General features: G+C 37.7%; 1 protein-coding gene across 1 annotated transcript; it reads left to right on the top strand.

Moving 5' to 3' along the window:
* Nucleotides 1–772: 772 nt before the first annotated feature.
* LOC149168166 (protein TIFY 10a-like) lies at nt 773–6,254 on the top strand. The gene is made up of 7 exons (XM_089428139.1): nt 773–1,019; nt 1,109–1,263; nt 2,826–3,294; nt 3,394–3,496; nt 3,588–3,810; nt 4,507–4,564; nt 5,612–6,254. The coding sequence occupies exons 3-7, from the start codon at nt 2,828–2,830 to the stop codon at nt 5,817–5,819; spliced, it is 1,059 nt and encodes a 352-aa protein (XP_089284265.1). The 5' UTR covers nt 773–1,019; nt 1,109–1,263; nt 2,826–2,827; the 3' UTR covers nt 5,820–6,254.
* Nucleotides 6,255–19,488: the final 13,234 nt, after the last annotated feature.

The raw sequence follows: 19,488 nt of genomic DNA, 5'->3' as shown, positions 1-19,488 counted from the left end.
TATAATTCGACCCCAAAAAACAGCCATTATAAAATGTGATAAATACACATTATCAAAAACAACAAGACGAAATAAAAATAAAAAGATACTTAATTAACAAGTTATTTTTAAATTTTTATATTCAATTTTATTTAAAAAATACTATTTTATATATTAAAAAAATAATAAAAAAACAAATTTATTGTTGATGTGAAATTTGCCTATAAAATACCAACACAATGCCCCCACCATGAATCAATTCCTGCCATAAGAAGGATATAAACAAAGACAATTGGCCAAACACGTCCAAACAGCGAGACGTCATATTGGGTGGGCATTGCCGCATGGGTATGAAAATATCACAGTGATACTGGTAGTTGCACAGGCATGTGCATGGTTTGGAGAAATCTTTTCAACACAATCCCCTGCCTATACGGCATTCGAACGTGGTTTTAAGGGGAACCAGAAACCACCCCAGTGTTACGGAAGGGCAGTAGGTAAGCTGTTTTCAAAAGTGTAAATGGCGATGGCGGATCTGAAATCAGATTACAATTCTGCTCACAATAAAAATCTTAAAATAATGAGAGGAAAGAACGTCACAAGGCTGATGGATCACGTGTTATATATGAGGCCCGCTGCGTAATGGAGCGCTCATGGGGCACGGTGTTAGAAAACTTTACCCGATCTGCCGTATGCGTGTAGAGCGGCAAGGTAGGGCCCGCATAACGGATGCGTGTAAGTAATTTTCATTTGTCATTTAAATCACGTGAGGGTAAGTGAATGACGTAGGAGAGAAAGTCGATTTGGGAAGAGCGAGAATGTTTTGGTGTGGTTTCCGTTTGATGACAGGGCGGGCATTGGGCGCGGCGCCAAGCAAAAGCATGCAGGCACGCCTTCTTTGTGTTTTGCACATGTTGGAAATACGGCCTTTCCCTTGTTTATATGGCTGTGCGAATCTTGCTTTAATTTCAGGATCTGATTAGAAGCAGCACCACAGCGTCTAAATTTCAACTCGCCTCGCATCTCATCGCATCAGCACGGTAGGGGTAGACTGTTTGTTGCCGTTGTGTTCTCTTTTAACTTCGCACGCTTGCTTATTTTCTTTCTTTCCGATTCTCCGCAATTGCAGGAAAACAGAAGTTCTCGACCGAGGAAAGGGCTGCAAGAGCGCGCTTGCTTTGGCTGTGGATGATTTGAAAAACGATTCTTGAAAATTGAGGTCTGCGGAAAGACGGTGAGGGCGGAAGACGTGCCATCATTTCGGATTTCGGTTCTTGACAGGAGGTAGGAGAAAAATAAAAGATTTTCGGCTCGTTCTTGTTGTTGATTTTCATTCTTATTTTGTTCCCTGCACTGCACAGTGAAGATTTCTAAACTTAAAATTGACTGGTTTTCAAAGAGTTTTAGCTTTAATTTACATACTTAAAAGATTTGATGAAAAACGTCAAAGATTTTGTCCCCTTCTCCGTTCAGAGGTTTTAAGAGAGAAGCGTTTGTGGATTTTGCTTTGAGGCTAGGTTATAAGCGATATACGTGTGTAGATTTTGCTTCGAGGCTAGGTTATAAGAGAGAAACGCCTGTGGATTTTGCTTTGAGGCTTATTTTTCGCTTACTCCATGGGTGTAGAACTTGCCGTGCGTTTATTTATTTTCTACAGTTTAGAAACAGTTGTCGATTTCGCGTCGAAGTTTATTTTTCGCTTGCCTGATGGGGGCTGAACCTGGCGTGCATTTATTTATTTTATATATTTAATTTATTTTGACATTTCGATGTCAGGACACCGAGTTTATAGAGTTTGATTTGTCGTTTCACATTCTGAGGGTTTCAGAGATTTAAAAAGAAATTCCTTGCATTTGAGGTCTGCAGAGTAGTTTGATTTTAATATTCTAGGCGTTGAAAATAAATTGTGCAGAATTTCTTTTCTACGTCGTTGCTGCTGGAAAACTTCCGTTAAAATGCTTTCCTGAGGTGTATATCGATATCCTGCTCGAGACTGGTTTTTTTTGACATCAACGCCTGACTTAATTTACTCGATTGATAACGTAACTGACTTAATTTACTCAATTGACAACGCTTCCGCGACGGCGAAAACCGAGGTCACAGTTTCTTTTCCAACTGTCCGGATGAAGATGAGGTTGTGTGTTTTGGAATAGGTAACGAGGCGAGCAGGAAATCAGAGCCTATACGATAATTAGTTCTTGGAGTTAGATGATCATCTAGTTTTTCTTGTTTTTACGAACACAGTGAACAGGAAATTTCAGAGGAATTTGTTTTCCTCTGGCTGAAAACGAGCCCAATACATTTAGGGTAACGTTTTCCCTGAAAGCGCATGATATTATGCTGTATTGTTTAGGAGGTTAGGGTTGTGTTTTCCATAGCTCTACGATTCGATTCCTTTCTGTTGCGCGTTTATAAACATAGTGAATCGGATCTTTCAGAGGATTTTTCCTGGGCCGAAAATTATCATTATACTTCTTAGGGTAACTTTTTACATGAAGGCGATTTTAGGGTTTGTCTTCCATAGCTATAAACGAAGATGTATACGGTTCGATTTTGCAATTGCCCGATTGGCTCGTGATTGTATTCTGAAAACTTTTTGTTTGCTCGTCGGCTTTTAACGCGCCATGGATATAACTCTGGATGTATAAACCCGCGTCTCGTCAGCCTTTATTAACGGATTTTTAGTGGATCTCTACCCGTAATAAAACAGGATAGTTCGAATTTTCATATTGATGGTGCTTTAGTACTTACACTTGGATCTTGTATTGTTTTGCATTCGGACTGGCAAATCGAATAGCAGCCAGGTGATTCATCTTTAATGTATATTAATGAGTTGTTTTTTGCAGAGATGTCGCAAGATCAGGCCGTAGCGATGGATTTCCTGGGGATCGAGAAGGGCTCTGTGAAAAACGAGTCTCAAACGGATGAAAATCCCGTCACTGCACAGGCAAAACAAGAACCTGTCGCTACTGAGCAAATGACGAGTCCCGCTGCATCCGCCCCTGCTGAGGGTAATAAAATAAATTTTTCGCAGGCTTTTAGCCTTTTTAGCAAACATTTTAACGAGAAAGGAATCGGCAACGCTGCCGTAGGCCGTGGAGAAAACGTTTACCTTGGTAACGGGAAAGAGGATGTCAAAGGATCGAAGCCGGTAAATGAGGAAAATGTCTCCACCCACCTTGGTTTATACTCTCAGCAGACAGGCTTTGGTTCCCTCCGCCCTTTTCCTGGAGCAGAGCAAAAGGGTTTCGCGTCCACAACAGCTCAGCCGTGGCTGTCTCGTAGCATTTTGCCTCCAAACTCACCGGCCATGAGGTAATTTACTAGGAAATTTCTGTTCTCTTCCAGTATTCTTTTGATAACGGGTGCGTTTCTCTCCTGTACTTAATGCAAAGATTGTTTGGTTTCTACAAGGTCGGCTGTTACTTCGACCCCGTCAGTTAAGCCTCCTACTGCACAACTGACTATTTTCTATGCCGGCGTGGTAAACGTCTATGACGATGTACCGGCTGACAAGGTAGGAATTCCATTTATTTGGCCCTCACAATGGGTATAATTTCCCTCTCTTCTATGGTTTAATACTTACGGATTATATTTGTTAAGCGCAGGCCCAAGCTATAATGCTGCTCGCTGATAGTGGAAATCCTTTAAACGCTAGCTTTATAAAACCTGCAAGTTTTGCTCAACAAACCCCTGTAAACCCTCCGTTGAACTCCATACCAAAGACTTCTTTATCTCTTCAGACTTCTGGCGGGGCTTCTGAGGTGGCTACCACTCCCATACCCTTGGCAGGCGGTCCAAATCACCAACCGATTCGTAAGTTACAAGCTGGTAAGACATCCTTATTCTGCCAGTTATGGTTTTATTTGCGTTACATTGGCATGCTGAGGCCGTGTGACAAGAAAAGATTTATAATTTTATTTCTCATATTTGATGGTACTATTCCCCCAACGATAATTTGGAGGGAGGCTTCATAACTACTCAAAGTGTGTATCTTCCTGCGATGCAAGGGCGGTCTTTGCAGTTGCAAGATCAATGATATCAAACAAATTAAAAATCCAAATATTTTATCATGATATATTTTACCGACGTATCTACTTATGAAGCAAGTGTGGAGAGGCTTCAGAACTACTAAAAGTGTGTATCGTCCTGCGATGCAAGGGGTGTCTTTGCAGTTGCAAGATCAATGATATCAAACAAATTAAAAATCCAAATCTTTTATCATGACATATTTTACCAACGTATCGACAATTGACTAGTATGAAACAAGTGTATTGTTTCTGTTAAAGAACATAATTATTTTAGTCTCTGGTGCTTTTGTTAAAGAATATAAACATTTTAGTCTTCTGGCCATCTTGACATTTTCTATTTGGTTGATTGTTTGATTGATTGATAGTCATTTTCTGTGAATGTCTTTTGTGGATTAACATAGGGTTTCTTGTAAGGTTTTTCATTATGTGAAGATTCTTTTTTATAATTTTTGTTTTTGTAAATTAAGAAATGGATTGTGGTTCTGTGTGGATGCAGACCTTCCGATTGCAAGAAAACATTCCCTTCAGCGATTTCTTGAGAAACGCAAAGACAGGTGTGAGACATTCTTTTCAACATTTTCTTCTCTGTCAACCCATTTGTTCTGTTGATTTGTCTTTCTAAACCCAACAATTTATAAGAAATGGCAGCTAATATAAAAACATTGTTCACTAAATTAGTAAATACAAATCCTTTTAATCAGGAAGGTGGATACATGTGGGTGGGTCACGGTTTCTGCTTCAGTTGAATATTCTTTCATAATCTTAAGGACGAGCAGCAACATAAATATCTTAGGCGAGGGAAATGTTATCTGTGAATTAATGTGCTCGGAAAATTAGCCCCCTTTTTAAAGCTCCCTTTGGCTGTCGTTTAGTGGCCAAAACTTAGGATCTAGGAAATATCTTCTGATGTCTATGAGATTGACTGGTACGTGGCTGCAACTCAAAACGCTTATGGAGGGCATTTCCATACTTGTTTCAAATTGAAGCCATATACATTATACAGTGTTGATGTAAATTTACAGTTTGCCTTTCTGAAAATTTCCCACAGCCATTGCGTAGGCTTTTACTGTCCACTGTTTATTTCTTTCAATTGGAAGGCATTAATGCCAAAGCACCTGGGAGAAACGTTTAAACAGGAAAAAGGTTTAAACTTGTTTATAGAATTCCGATTCCATTCTTCTTATAAGCACGTGTCTTACTAAAATCATATTGTGCAAGACTACTCCTAGACTGTTAGTTGATATAAAAGTGGTATAGGTTAGATTCGTGTGTAGAAAGAGGCCTTTAGGGCACTTCAAGCCATAACCAAACATAACTTATTTTCTTAATAAAATAAGCTATATGCATGTTTCTGCTCTGCAGGGCTTTCTTATGCATTGCTCGAACTTTTTAGGCTTAAGCTATATGTGAATTTGTGCATTTGGTTCTTTCTTTTTAATCTGTATAGAGAGATCAGCGTGGGTATGACAATGTTTGTTTATAACAGTATAAACATGAAACCAGGGAGCTGTGATTAGCCAAATCCACTGTAGTTGATTGCCATTGTATCTTGTTTACAGTTTAATTTCATTATTACTGAATTTCACATTGTTCTTGTACAGGCTGATGACCAAGGCTCCCTACCCGGCCTCGCCTGCACCTATGAAGTCTGAAATAGAGGAGCAGCCTTGTGGGTCTGCCTCTCCTCTTCTGCTTTCATGCCAATCTCCATCATCATTAACATCTCGTCCGCTCTCAGGAGGCTGTTGCAACGAAAATTCAGTTTCTCAGGACCCATCGGCCCCTCCTGTGTCAGCTTACATATCCTAAGCATCTGATGTGGATTGTTTGATTGGAGCTCATGGATCTCAGGAAAAAAATATGAAGCTTCAATGGAAAGATTTAAAACTGAAATAGAATTAGGATAGAGGACAAGGCCATGAAAGAAACAAAAGTGAAAAATTACGGAGCACGTAAAATCCTCGTAGGACTTGTTATGCTTGCTCAACTCTTGAACTCTAATTGGGATTTTTGTTCAGATAGTTCACTCATTACTTTCTTTTCATGAAATGGACGTAAGGCATTAAGTTTTATTCGTGTGCCGTCCTCAATTATGTTTGCTAACAAATTGGCACATAGCAGGCTATTTGAATCCTTTTCAAGGGGAGATTCCAATTCCTCTTCTTTTGTACATTCACTGGGACTTTGCCTATAACGCCATTTGCCACATTTTCTATTTTGAATGGAACTTTTACGAGTTTCATATTTTGTGTTGTTTATTTCTGATAAAAAGGTAATTCCCTAAATCTAAAGTGGAAATGCATGGAATCATTTGAAAGAACTTTTAGGTGGATATAGATGAGATAATCTGGAAAAAATGAAATGGCTATATGGGCATCCATAGAGGTAGTGGCCCTTTAATAAAATAGTTAAATAGTTGCAGGGTGATTATGCTGGTTTGCTGGGCCTTCCACTCTAGTATGCCTATGTTGTAGCATCTTGGAGTAGCTTGTGTGTCTATAAAACCTTTTTCCCTGTTTGCACATTTTTGGATGTTTTGAATCTTGATGATATTAGGTGCTGGAGTTCCAGTGGTCCTCCAGCTGCCTTTGTGCTGTCAAAACTCTTTCTTCTCTTGTAGTTTCTATTGACTAGTTTTCCATTAATTTTACCGCTGTTGTTCTGTAAATTAGTTACACAGTTCCGTTTTAATCAATTTTAGTAACTGCATTACTCGAGTCACAATGCCCATATAGAAGGCACTACCTCTTATGTGATAAAGTAGAGTTTTTTGCATTTATCAAATGTGATTGCTGTAGATAATAGATTTTCTCTTGTTATTAATAACTGCATCACTGCAGTGACTATGCCTATAAAAAAAAGCAATACTTATGTGAAAAACAGAGCTTTCTGTATTTATCTCTTTTTTTTTTGTGACTAGAACAATTGGCGACTGGGTCCAGTTTCATATTTGCACGACACTGGGTGAATTCTGACCATTACCACTATAACCTCTAGTTGAAGGATAGGCAGGTGGAACACCCCTGGGGTTTCAAGCTGGTGGCCATTACACAAGGAGTGCCTTAACAGTGCATACATTCACCAACTGTTCTATGCCCTGCGGGCTTTCTGTATTTTTTTGTTGTGATTGCACTAGATAATAAATATTTCTATGCCATTTATCTATAGCTTCTTTTACATATTTTAGCTTTTGTTTCGTATGCCAATTTTGTTTTGGATTATATACATGGTATTTGGAGCTGGATGCTGTATATATGATATCGTACTTTGCCCCCTTCTTCCAGTCTTTTGGTTTTTACCCTCAGATCGGATTTCTAATATTGCTGCAGTTGCCTATACTCCAGACACGCACATGATAGAGCGTTTCAGTGGAGATTGCATCAGTTTATGCAGCTATAAGCTCTTTCTGGCCCTGAAATAAACGGGATTATGCGGATCTGTAACAGGCAAAGAGTTCAGAACCACAAATCCCACTGATGCAATACAAAAATGGGCTAGGAAAAGTGAAGATTGAACTGTCGGAAGAAGATTGCAGATAATGCGAGGCAACGTTATTCAGGAAACAGCTTTTGCTGAATTCATTTCTTCTCAAGGCCTTCTTAGTGCCTATAAGGGGTATGTTGTTTGTCTAGTACCAGATTCAGGAGCATCTAAACACAAAACTCAAGGGATTGGTTTATTGATTTCACCAAATTCACACACAAGTGAATTTGGGAGTTGACGGTGTCAACATTGGCGAGGAAAAAAGCATTTTGGAATCATGTTGTATAAAAGAGGCAAAAAGGTTTTCAAATATGTTCCGTTTTTTCTACAGATAGTTCATATTTTGCATTTTACAAGTAGACTCACAGGTACTAGTCTCATAACCTTGTTTGAACAAAGAAACTGCTTCTTACTTAATAAGCCAAATCGAGTTAGCTGCTCAATGAAGTAGAGTGGGCAATTGGTATAAAGCTTGAATCCACTGCGAATGATGGGCACACATAGTGTCAATTATTGTAGTTGATGATAAGATTTATGTTGGGCTTCCACATTGTAGGCTTGGTCATTTGAGTTTCAAATCATTGCAACATATGAGTAGCATTGGAACAACCGTTGGATTCACGTTGGGCAATTTGTATAAGCTTGAATCCACTATGAATGATGGGTACCCAGCTTCAATTATTGTAGTTGATGATAACATTAATGTTGGGCTTTGACATTGTAGGCTTGGTCATTTGAGTTTCAGATCGATGTGACACATGAATAGCATTGGAACAACCATTAGATTCACATTAGATTCACATTGGAGAAGGATGCATGATTAAAGCTCTGCAAACGATTTGCTCTTGGAAAGAGGATAAAGGTTCCATTTCATTTTCAAATTTTCCAAACGATAGAGTTGTTGGTTTGTAATGTTCCCTCCAAATTAATTGCCCTAGGGAGGACAAAATAGCATATCTAACCCCGTAGGCTATAGTTTTGATAAAGGGGTAAAATTCAATTTTTCTAATGTCGAGGCAACATTATGTAAATGTTGGGTCAGGCAAAAAAACCCTAGATTGGGGGTTGCATTCACAACCCCTCATTTTGGAGCACTTGAAGGAATTTATAATTAGAGGAGAGTTGGAATCAAATCAACATCATGGAATTGGATTAAACACATCTATTTTCTTGAGTTATGGCTCTAAGGGTTTTAAGACCCTTTTTCTTCTACTAATTTTCGTGGTGAAAGATTCCACTCTTATTTAGTAAATTCTCATTTATTTTCTTTTTTGGTTCGGTAATTTTGGGACTATCTCTTTGGTTGAATGACAAAGACGGTGGCTACATTGAGGTAGATTTTGGTATTATCCCAAGGCATATTTTGGTGCTCTCTTGAGGTGGATTTTCGGTGGCATCTTGAGATAGATTTCGGTGGTATGCCGAGGACAATTTTGGTGATTTCATGCCAGAGGATGGTGCTTTAGCAATTTGGGTTGTAGGGCCACAAGGCTAATTCTATAGTCTGGGCATTTTTTGGCAACTCGTTGAGGAAATTTAGTGGCACTTTGAGGAAGGCAATTGAGCTTGCAACAAAGACATACTCTTTTGTGCAACCCTATTGTGATTGACAAATCTGAAGAACAAGCTATTGTAATTTTCCTCTCAGACCAACCAATTTATATAGATAGACAGGGTATGTACATGAGAATAGTATAGGATAAACGATAACACAACTTAGCTAGATTGTGAATTTGGTTACTTACAATAGTTTTGGGAAACGTTGTGGTAGCAACACTAGTCGCTGTTGTCTCAACATCTTGTCCCACTTGGGATTAATATAGGCAATAATCACTATGTTTGTGGTTAGTTTAATGCTCTTTGGAAATCTAACAATGGCATCTGCTTTCAATTAAGTGACATTACAAAAGATGGGGTTAACAATAAACTTGTTAATGTGCTTGCGTAGAAAGGATAGTCTTGAAAACATTAATTTGGATGCCTTGCAAGTATGAAATTGGTTTCATAGACAACAAAGTTACCAACTTAACAAGAACGAGTTCTCTTTTTTTTTTGGAGGTTGCCAAAAATCGTGATTTTCATGTTGATTTCTCAGGTTTTTTTGGAGGTTGCAAAAAATCATGATTTTCGTGTTGATTTTGAAAAGTGTTGATGTAATATTAAGCTTTTTTTTTGAGCATATATTTGACACTTCAAATTTTCTTATGTGTTAAGGATGAACATTTTTTTTAAATGTTGATGATTTTCATCTTGATTTTGAAAATGATTGAGCAACATCAACCTCTTTTTTTGATGGACTTCAACTTTTTCTTTTTACCCAAAGATATTTTTGACATTCTTTTTTTTAGTTGTAAGCATGCACATTTTTTTTTTTTTAAATGTCAACTATTCACCCATTTTTCAAGTTGTTTTTGTTGTTTTTACTCCCTGATATGTTTGTTTTTAATGAGTTATTCAAGTTTGTGCCTTTTGTAGTGAAATTTTCAAATTTTTTACAAAGCTAAAGAGATAATTTGTACTTTTTGTAGTGAAATTTTCAATTTTTAACAAAGTTAAAGAGATAATAATATTAATATTTTGAAGTTAGGATTTTTTTTGGTTATTATATGTTTATGTATTGTTAATTAATAATTATAACTATTTTTTTTTTAAACACTGTCAAAAAACTACACATTTTACAAATAGATTAATTAAAAAAATACAAATTTCATAACTCTCTCACTAAAAAGAATGTGTTAAATAAATGTTTTTTATGGAAAAATATTGATCAAAGAACGCTGAAAAATAACAAATTTTATGTCAAAAGATAACACTTTAGTCCAAAAATAGTTATTTGCACATAATTTTAAGTGAAAAAAAAAAAAAAAAATTAAAAAATTGAAGTAAAAGAAAAAAATTAAAATTAACTTCAAGGAAAAAAATCATATATGTATATTCGTTCTACTAAGAAACCCCAGTCATATATATATATATATTCGTTCTACTAAGAAACCCCAGTCATATATATATATTCGCTCTACTAAGAAACCCCAGTTTGAAGGCTAAGACTTTTTACAATGTATCACAAATAATTTTGATAATTCAATACATTTGTCCCAAAATTAAATAATTTTGATAATTCAATACATTTGTCCCAAAATTAAAAAAAAATATTTTCTTATCTATCCTTCATTTTGTATTTAACGATACTAAATTGGTGTATTTTATAAATCCTACACAAAAAAGAAACCACCAAAAACCATATATTTGCATAACAGAGACTAATACTAAGAAAAAAGTGTTTATATATGCCCAAGAACCTGGGGTTCTTGAGCGCTAGTTTCTATCGCGATGTCTTCTGCGGGATTGACTCCCTGGTCACTTGCTTGGTCACTACTGCTTTTCACCTTCTCGGTTGCTGATGGCATCTCCATTACGTAAAACAATTTCAATCTGCTTAGTGTTGTTGTATGCCGAGAGAATCTCGTCCGCTGCACCTCGTTCTTTTGCTAATCGTGGGTTTACGAAACAAAATTCCATCATCTCCATGGCCAACTGGAGTCGGTCTAGTTTCAGCTTTCTTAGACCCATCCGACGAGCCATCAATTCGTTTTGAGCCCTAAATCCAGCGAAAATCAACTCCGTGTGACACGAGATTAAGGAAATGATAAACTCTAAGTGCTCTTGCCATTCTTGTGAGAACAAAACCAAAATCCTCCTCACTCTCTCAGAGAGCTCTCCATCATATTGAGACAACACTAGAGACTAAGACAAATTAGACTAACGCAGCTCCGCAATTCATGGTCATGGTCATGGTCATAACTGTTCGAAATCCCCAGATTCCCTATATATACTGTCTCGCTTTCCCAATATGCTTCGAGTTCACTCCATTCCGCATTAATCGCTGCATGCATCGCTAGAGCACCTTTTGCAGGAGCCATAATGAATCAGATCGGCCTTCTGGAAATCAAAGGAAAAAAAACTTGAAGTCACCCTAAGGTACATTATCACATAATGGAAGCTCACATAATGGAAGCTCACACATATGATTTAATATCTCATGTGTCTTATTCCAGTTGATGATTCCATTCCACCTGTCTTGATTGATGCGTTTCTCCATGCTGTCCTTGGGCCTTTGCTTTAATCTATTTAAGATGCTAGTATGTTAATGCGCTATGGAAATAAATACATTGTTCCGACACCTTGTTCCTTGCTTGATTTGCATCGACATCGTAACCGTTTCATATAGACTTTTATGGGATAACTTTGGATGCTATAGTCCGATCATCAAATTTTATTTCTCCTTGTGTACAATGCGCGCCTTGATTGGCCAGGGAATTTGTAACCTCATTGGGGTTTATTATAGGATAAAAGTCAATCGAACCAATTTTTTTTTTGGGCCAATAACTTGATTTGATATATTATTGAAGGAAGGAATATAACTTGATTCGATGTATTAATGGAGGAAGGAATTTATCATCATTATTTTTGCATTTCATCACATGTTGTATGATGATCTTAAAGTCCCCAAACATTGATAGATGTCAAATACCTCTAGAGAGGGCCAGATCCAAGCCCTACCACAGTGCAAGATACTCAACCTAGTTGTATGTAGCAACTCTTAAACCCCAGGAGAATTGAGACTCTTTCTTCATCGAGGTGAAAGAGAACCCCTCCTGTTCAAATTTCCCAGGGGGTTTCTTTCGAAGCACCATCAAAGAATACTGAAAATTTCCCCAAACTTCTTTTCCATATGCGAAAGTCATCTTGTTCCAGCTTGATTAAATGAGATTGAGGTTCCAATCCTTTGGGTTTGAAGTTGCCAGTGTGATTTGAACATGATTCTAATTTCAACCATTCATTCTCTATATGAGAGAGCTCTTTGAATTCTTTTTTATCAAAACCTTTAACTGAAATTGTCTCTAACAACATTTCTGTTGCTTTGGAGGTTGTAACAATTGCGCTTTTTTTTCATGCTTGAAAGTGGAGCGGTTGCCCGCGATCCAGATTGCCCAACATAGGTACTTTGACAAGGATTTCCAACATCTTGCTACAACTAAACTATCTTTCTTTGCCATGGAATTTTATGGACTATTAATCAACATTGCTTCCCGTGGATTTGGAATGGTTGTCACATCAAGAATGCAGGCTAGAGCTAATTACCTGACTTCCAAAGAGAAGTGGCATTGCCATAATAGGTAAGGGATATCTTCTTCCTCTTTTTGGCATAAAACACACTTGGATGAGCCGTGCATGTTTTGTTTTTTCCATTTTTTTGTAGTTAAGATTTTCCATCGCTCAAGTCCCCAACATAAAAAGTTGATTTTTTCGGTATGCCATCGGTGTTCCATATGGTAACCCAAATTCAATTGTGATTACCCTATAATTGACCTTGGGCTAGGAGATTATTTCCTCCTTTTACTAAATAGTTTCCACTCTAGCTTGGCTGCCAAATCCTTCGATCCAATCTTGTGGTGACGATTGACGCAAAGCCTTTAAGGGCCTTGAGCTTTTTATCCCACGATTGTTGGAGATTGATAGGGATGTTGTCTTTTTGCCATCCAATCCATCAAACTTGACTAGTGTCCCAAATGGAGATATCTGCGATTTGTTTCAATCCCTTATTTTCCGTCCAATGCACCAATTCCATAGTTGCATCGCCTTTCAACAATTCTACCACTAGAAGATGGTCTTCCCACAATTGAATTTGAGCACCATTTCCCGTTTGCCACCCAAGGTGATCGAAGATAAGGAAATAAACTTCTTTACATAATTTCCAAAATTTTGACCCTTGATTTGGCTAGATTTCCTATTTTGGTCTTAGGATTCTATTCTTATGGAAACATTTTTTGTAAAAAGGCTCGTTTCCACCACTCATTAGATTTTGAAATTAATCGCCATACTATTATGGTACCTAATGCTATGTTCATCAACTCCATGTCTTTAATTGCGAGTCCTCTTTCTGCTTTGGGCATTCAAACCATTTTCCAGTTGACAATATGGAAGTGATGTTCGTTATTCTTTCCACTTTTCCACATGAATTTCCTCATCATACCAGTTAGTTGATTAATAACGCCTTTAGGAGCTAGCCCCAAACTTAAGTAAATTGGAAGTGATGATGGAAGATATTTGATCAGGATCACCTTACCTGCGGTTGTTAACCATTGCGCTCCCCATGATAGGATACACTTCATTTTCCGCAGAGTCTTCTCCCAATGTTCATTGTTGGTCACTCCCAAAGATATAGGAATACCCAAATATTTGAAGGCTCTCCAATTTTGAGGTGACAAGAAATTCAATTATTCTAGCAATCTCGCGAAGAGTTGAAATATCACAATTCCATCCATATATTTGACATTTTCTTTTATTGATCAATCCTCTCGAGAGAACAAGATAAGAGTCCAAAATTTTCTGGAATTCCAGAGCAATAATCTTTTAGAGGTTCCTCCCAAACAGAGAGTGTCCTCAACAAACTGAGAATGGTTTACCAACTTTACTTTGTGAGCTATACTAAGTCCCACCAACTGAGTCTCTTGCCTAGCTAGCTCCAAATTTTGACTTAAGCTTTCCGTTGTGATAATGCACATAAGAGGGGATAATGGGCATCCCTGTTGAAATCCCCTAAAGGCCTTAAAGAAAGTTGTTGGGCATCCATTTATTAAAGGGGCGATCTAGGGGGACCCTATGCATGCTTTAATCCATCTAAAGAAATCTTTGCAACAACCTAATTTTTCAAACATTAATTAAAGGAGGGAGTGCCTCAAGCATTAGCCATATCTAACTTAATGACCATACCTCTTTCTTTTGCTTCTTTGCTCGAATGAATTGCCTCTTGGACTAGGATTATGTTATCCAAGATATGACGTTGTTGTATGAAGCTTCCTAGTTCTCCGAGATAAATTCTGGAAGCAATCTCCCTAACTGATTCACTATGATATTTACTAGGATCTTGTACGTTGATTTGCACAATGAGATAGGCCAAAAGTTGGAGAAATTTACCGGGTTTTATTCTTTGGGGATGAGGGCTAAAAAGGTAGAATTTGTTGCCAACCCCAATCTTTTTTCAAGTCTCATTCTATTCAACATTCTTAACAAGTCCTTAATCAAAGGCCAAAATTCTCTAAAAATTTGTTGGAGAATGCATCTGGTCATGGTAACTTATCAGGGTCTAAGCTCCAAATAGCTTCCAACACTTGCTTTATTTAATGTCACTTACTAGAAAAAAATTAGAGGACTTCAAGATCACTGATGGAACACACTAGAGGAAGTTATGAGTCGAATCCCTATCAACCTTTTTCTCCTCCTTGAATAAGGAATCGAAATGCCAGAAGGCTTCTTTTATTCCTTTAAAGGAGGAGATTCTCAATCCACCTTCGGGAACAATCTCTTTCACCTTATTTCTTAATTTTGTTGCCTTGGCTTGTTTATGGAAGAATGGGGGTATTTTGACCACTGAATTTAAGCCATAAACTTTGTGATTTCAGACGCCATGTCTCTTCCTCTTGTCAACTAACCGCAAATACTTGTTTTATGAGATCCCGTTCTTTGTCTAAGCACCATGAATTTATTGGAATTTCTTCCATCGACTCTTGGTGTTGGGATAACTGCTGAACTGGTTCCTTTCGCTCTTGCCCTGGGGGAACAAACTTGGTTTTAAGACAAAGTCTCAGAGCTTGCTTCATAACTTTCAACTTGGATTCCCATACAAAAGAGGGAGATCTTGTCACTGGAGTGAGCAAGGCTTTTTGATAAGATATGAGACTCCCTCTTCCTTTAGTCAAACTGGATTGAATAAAAAAGGAATTGGCCCAAAATTCTCTGGGGGGTTCAGATGAAGAGATATTTGACGATGGTCCAATTCATCCTGGGCTAGAATTGATGAAGAGCAATCTAGGGCCCTTGGAAACCAACTGCTATGAATGAGAAATCGATCTAGCCTCACTGCTATAAAGTTGTATCTAGTTCTTCTATTATTCCAAGTGTACTTCCCAATTTTAGGACATGTGTCCACCATATCCCACTTGCTAATCAGGCCTTCCATTCTTTCACGAAAGGGATCTCTAACAATAGATCCTCTTTTTTCGTCAAACCATAGGATGGTGTTAAAATCACCACCCATAATGCAGTTAGAAAATCCATCTTGGTTTTTTATTGAGATAAGAGAATCCCAAAACTAGACTTTTTCTCCATATAACATCGGTGCATAGACATTAACAATAGGGATTATTTCTTTGATATCTTTCCTTTCTAAGATCATTGCAATCCAAAAATGAGATTTGATACTATCAACTAAGTGAAATTGCATCTCTGACCAATACATACCAATTCCATCTGACACCCCTCTTGCAACTTGTGCAATACCAACACTACCTTTCGAAAATGCTCGTGCTGCCATTTTGGCTTCTCTTTCTTCCATCTTGGTTCCCTGCAACATGAGAATCCAAGGTTTCTCCTCTCTAATCAAATCCCTTATCGCCTAGGTTTTTATAGGGAGACCCAAACCCCGTATATTCCATGAGGTGACTATCATTGAGGAGAGTTTTGAGGGGGCCTCTTGCTTTTTATGGGATTTATACTCCTTTGGGACCTTTAGGTTTTAGAATATCCGAAATCACCTGTTGATTACCCAATTTTTTATTATTTTTTGCTTCGCTCTCTCGAATCAACTTTTGATGGGGCCTACCTTGCTTCTTTTTTGTACTCTCTGTGTCTTTCTTGCTTCCTTCGTCTTCCTAAACTAAATTCTGTGCCATGTTCCTAGTGATGACTCCTACTGGCTGGGAACTCGTTGTTGCAACGCTGGGACTAGGGGAGTGATTCTCATTTCTCGGTGATGAAGTGGGAGGGATTTCCATACTTGGTTTAGATTGAGAAGGGATTACTAGATCTGCGATAATGTCTTCCTCGTCCTCGTTGATTTTTCCATCTTCTTTCTCATACATATTTTCTTTTGGAGTTGGTGCTCCTGGAGCTTGGTTATTGTTACCTAGTCCGCTATCTTTCAAATTATGTAATGCGTTAAATGGGTTTGCGGAAGTTGAGGCTCCATTTTTTTTTAGCAGCGTGTTACTTGTTCCCAGAGGGCTTACCCTTATTATTTCCTTTTTTTTGGGTTTGCTAATTTTCTCCTTATCTGCAGGCGGATATGGGCCTTTGCCGGTGGGGGCTTTTTTGTAATCCCTAGCGAAGTGTCCGTATTCGTGGCAAAATCGACACTTGAAAAGAATTTGCTCATAATCCAATATTTGACAGTGAGTCCACCCTCCTAGGATTAGATTTATCTACGAGGGAAACCCTTTTTCTGAATCTACCTCCACACAAATTTTAACACAAGCAAACTAAGAACCCTTCGATTCGGCTCGATCCAGGTATTTTCCAATCCCATTCCCAATTGCCCTTAAACAATCGTCACTCTAGAGAGACAAGCGGAGACGAAAGAGCTTAAACCAGACAAGATTGTTGTTGTAATATCTTCATCAAGGTTAAAATATGGATACCATTGGTTCAGACACATTCTCTCTAGATCTGAATAAGTATGGCTTGTTTTTAAAGATTACATCCTTATCTTCCTCAAATTTGAATAAAAATGTGAAAAACCTATTGCCACAAGCGTAAAATCAAATACCCCCTTTCATTTTCAGTGTTGAACACTGCTTGAGTTAGGATTCCATAAATCAGGGAGACGACCACATCCCTGTAAATTCTCTGACAAGGGCATGGTGCGAGAAGGTGAGAGTGGTTCTGATCGCTCCATTGGGGAGAGCTAGATAAGGGATGACGTTAGCTCGCTTAACAAACTTCCACTGAGCTTCCTTGGGCTTTGGGCGATTCAAAATGGAAATAATTAATGATTCAATGGCCTTGAACTTATCCACAAAGGAAGAAAAAGGAAGAGGAGGGGGAGTGACCCCCTTCGAGGATGCCATCGTTGAGCAACTTAGATATTAGGGTTTATGCAGGGGGAGCGTGCACAACCGTAAACCCTATTTGTTGTACATACATATTAAAAGAACTCTCAACATAAATTACGTAATAAAAATAAATTGTTATGCTTGCCACTAGTAAGTATTACGCAATAGGTTTTATACTGACCATCTATTAATCTGGTTAAACATGTTAAATACTTTTCAAACAAAATAAAACTTTACAAAATATTTTCTAATTCTTACAAAAAAATTTATTAGCATTTATCTCTAATACCCCCGGCTATAATTTTAAAGATGCTATTAGTTGTAATTTTAAAAATGTTATGAGACCATATTTCACAATGCTTGATTTTGATAGTATGATATTTATGATGCAATAAATACACGACTTTTCAAACGAAGTTCCAAACGAAAGACAACAACTTTATGCACTTATTCCCAACACTGTATTACTTGAAATTTTATTCCAATTCAGATGTATTTATTATACTCTGAGAAATAAGTCGTTTGAAGGCACATCGTATTAGCTATGAATTAATTGTATTAGTTTATTAATATGATATACTTTTACTAGATGTTACGTAACTATATATAGGTCAAACATGTGATGTAGAAGGATAGCAATAGCCCTACCACTTAAGTATTAATCTATGTATAATTCTCTCCGTAACAGTGAGCCATTTAATTATACTATTAGTATTAGACAGTTAGCCATTTAATTATACTATTAGTATTAGACTATTGTATGTAAAAAATTCCCCATTATGTATGTAAGTTCATATAATAATTACACTTATAATAATCACTGTAATTTTATATACAATTAAAATAGGCTACTTGTTAATGTATTTTTTTTTTGACACAGCCGGATATTTTTTTTATATTGCAAAAAGAAAAAGAGCGAGTTCCTTGTACATTTGGAAGGAGGCTGATTCAAATGTAGTGCACAAAATGGGAGCACAGTTCCTACATCCGCACTTGCAGCCTTGTTTCTATAAAATTCAAAAATTAGAGTGGCATATTGCCTTACATATTGTCCTAGAAAAAAACTATATTTGCACTGGATTAGTAGAAGAGATAAGATCACCCAAACTAACTCACTGATTCCTCCTGCTGGGGGTGGCGCTTCTTGCTGTCCCTGAAGGATGTTTCCCCTTGCTGGGTTTGATTGAGGGTCTTGATGTACTCGACTATTTCTTTCAAGTGCTTGCATTTGTCTTTTAGATCTTCTGTTTCAGCACTCTGTAAATCTGTCTCTTTGCATGAACACATTCGCTGTCTTCATTTCTGCCCTGAGGTCCTTTAAGGCTTGATTAAACCTTCGAATCATAAACCTGTTGGCCCTGCAAGTTGGGCAACTGTCGTTCTTTTCTGCTCTCTCTAGTGGATTTGCAGGCCATTATATTGCTTTGATTTATTGCAGAGGCTATGTCTTTTTTGATCCCAGTGATGACCCTCTTACTTGATGTGTTATGCTTGTTCCTTTGTTGTTGATGGCGAAGTTTTGATTGATGGAGTCCTCTTGATGACAAATCCCCAAAGCGCTGAGAGAACTAAAGGAGCTCTGACCCTGCTTTGTGTTCCAAAACCAATCTGAGGAGTTGTCTTGAATTGAGGTGCTGGCCGAGGGATATTGATTAAGTGAGAAGTAGAAAGTAATTGGAGAGTTTGGCTCCAAAGATACTGAGCCTTGAGGACGTTGGGAAGGTGAGACTGCTTTCAAGATGAAGGTAATTTTTAAGAAGCATAGCCTGCGTATTAAATAGAGGAGGGTAGCACTGAGATGGGGAGGGGCTGTTAAAGAATTCTAAGTGCTTGGATTATGAGTGTGAAAGATATCAAAGGAGCAATATGCTAAGGGAGAGTACTGTGGAGCGAATCAAGACATCGAAGATATCCCCCGCTGGTGTAGTTTGGACCTGTGTATATGTATTGATGAGCCGAAAGGAGAATTTGGCAAACTGTTGAATGATTCAGACTGACTACAGGCGAGGGGATACAAATAATTTTGTTCACTTAAGAGATGGCCTGAATGTGGATAGGCTGAATTTTCTAAATAATGAAGGTTACTGAGCTCATCGACCAATTTA

This window comes from Pinus tabuliformis, chromosome 4_2 (genome assembly GCF_031772625.1).
Source record: "Pinus tabuliformis cultivar Carrire ecotype Pingquan chromosome 4_2, CPIR1, whole genome shotgun sequence".
Taxonomy (NCBI): Eukaryota; Viridiplantae; Streptophyta; class Pinopsida; order Pinales; family Pinaceae; genus Pinus; species Pinus tabuliformis.
This window is presented reverse-complemented; position numbering and strand designations above follow the sequence as displayed.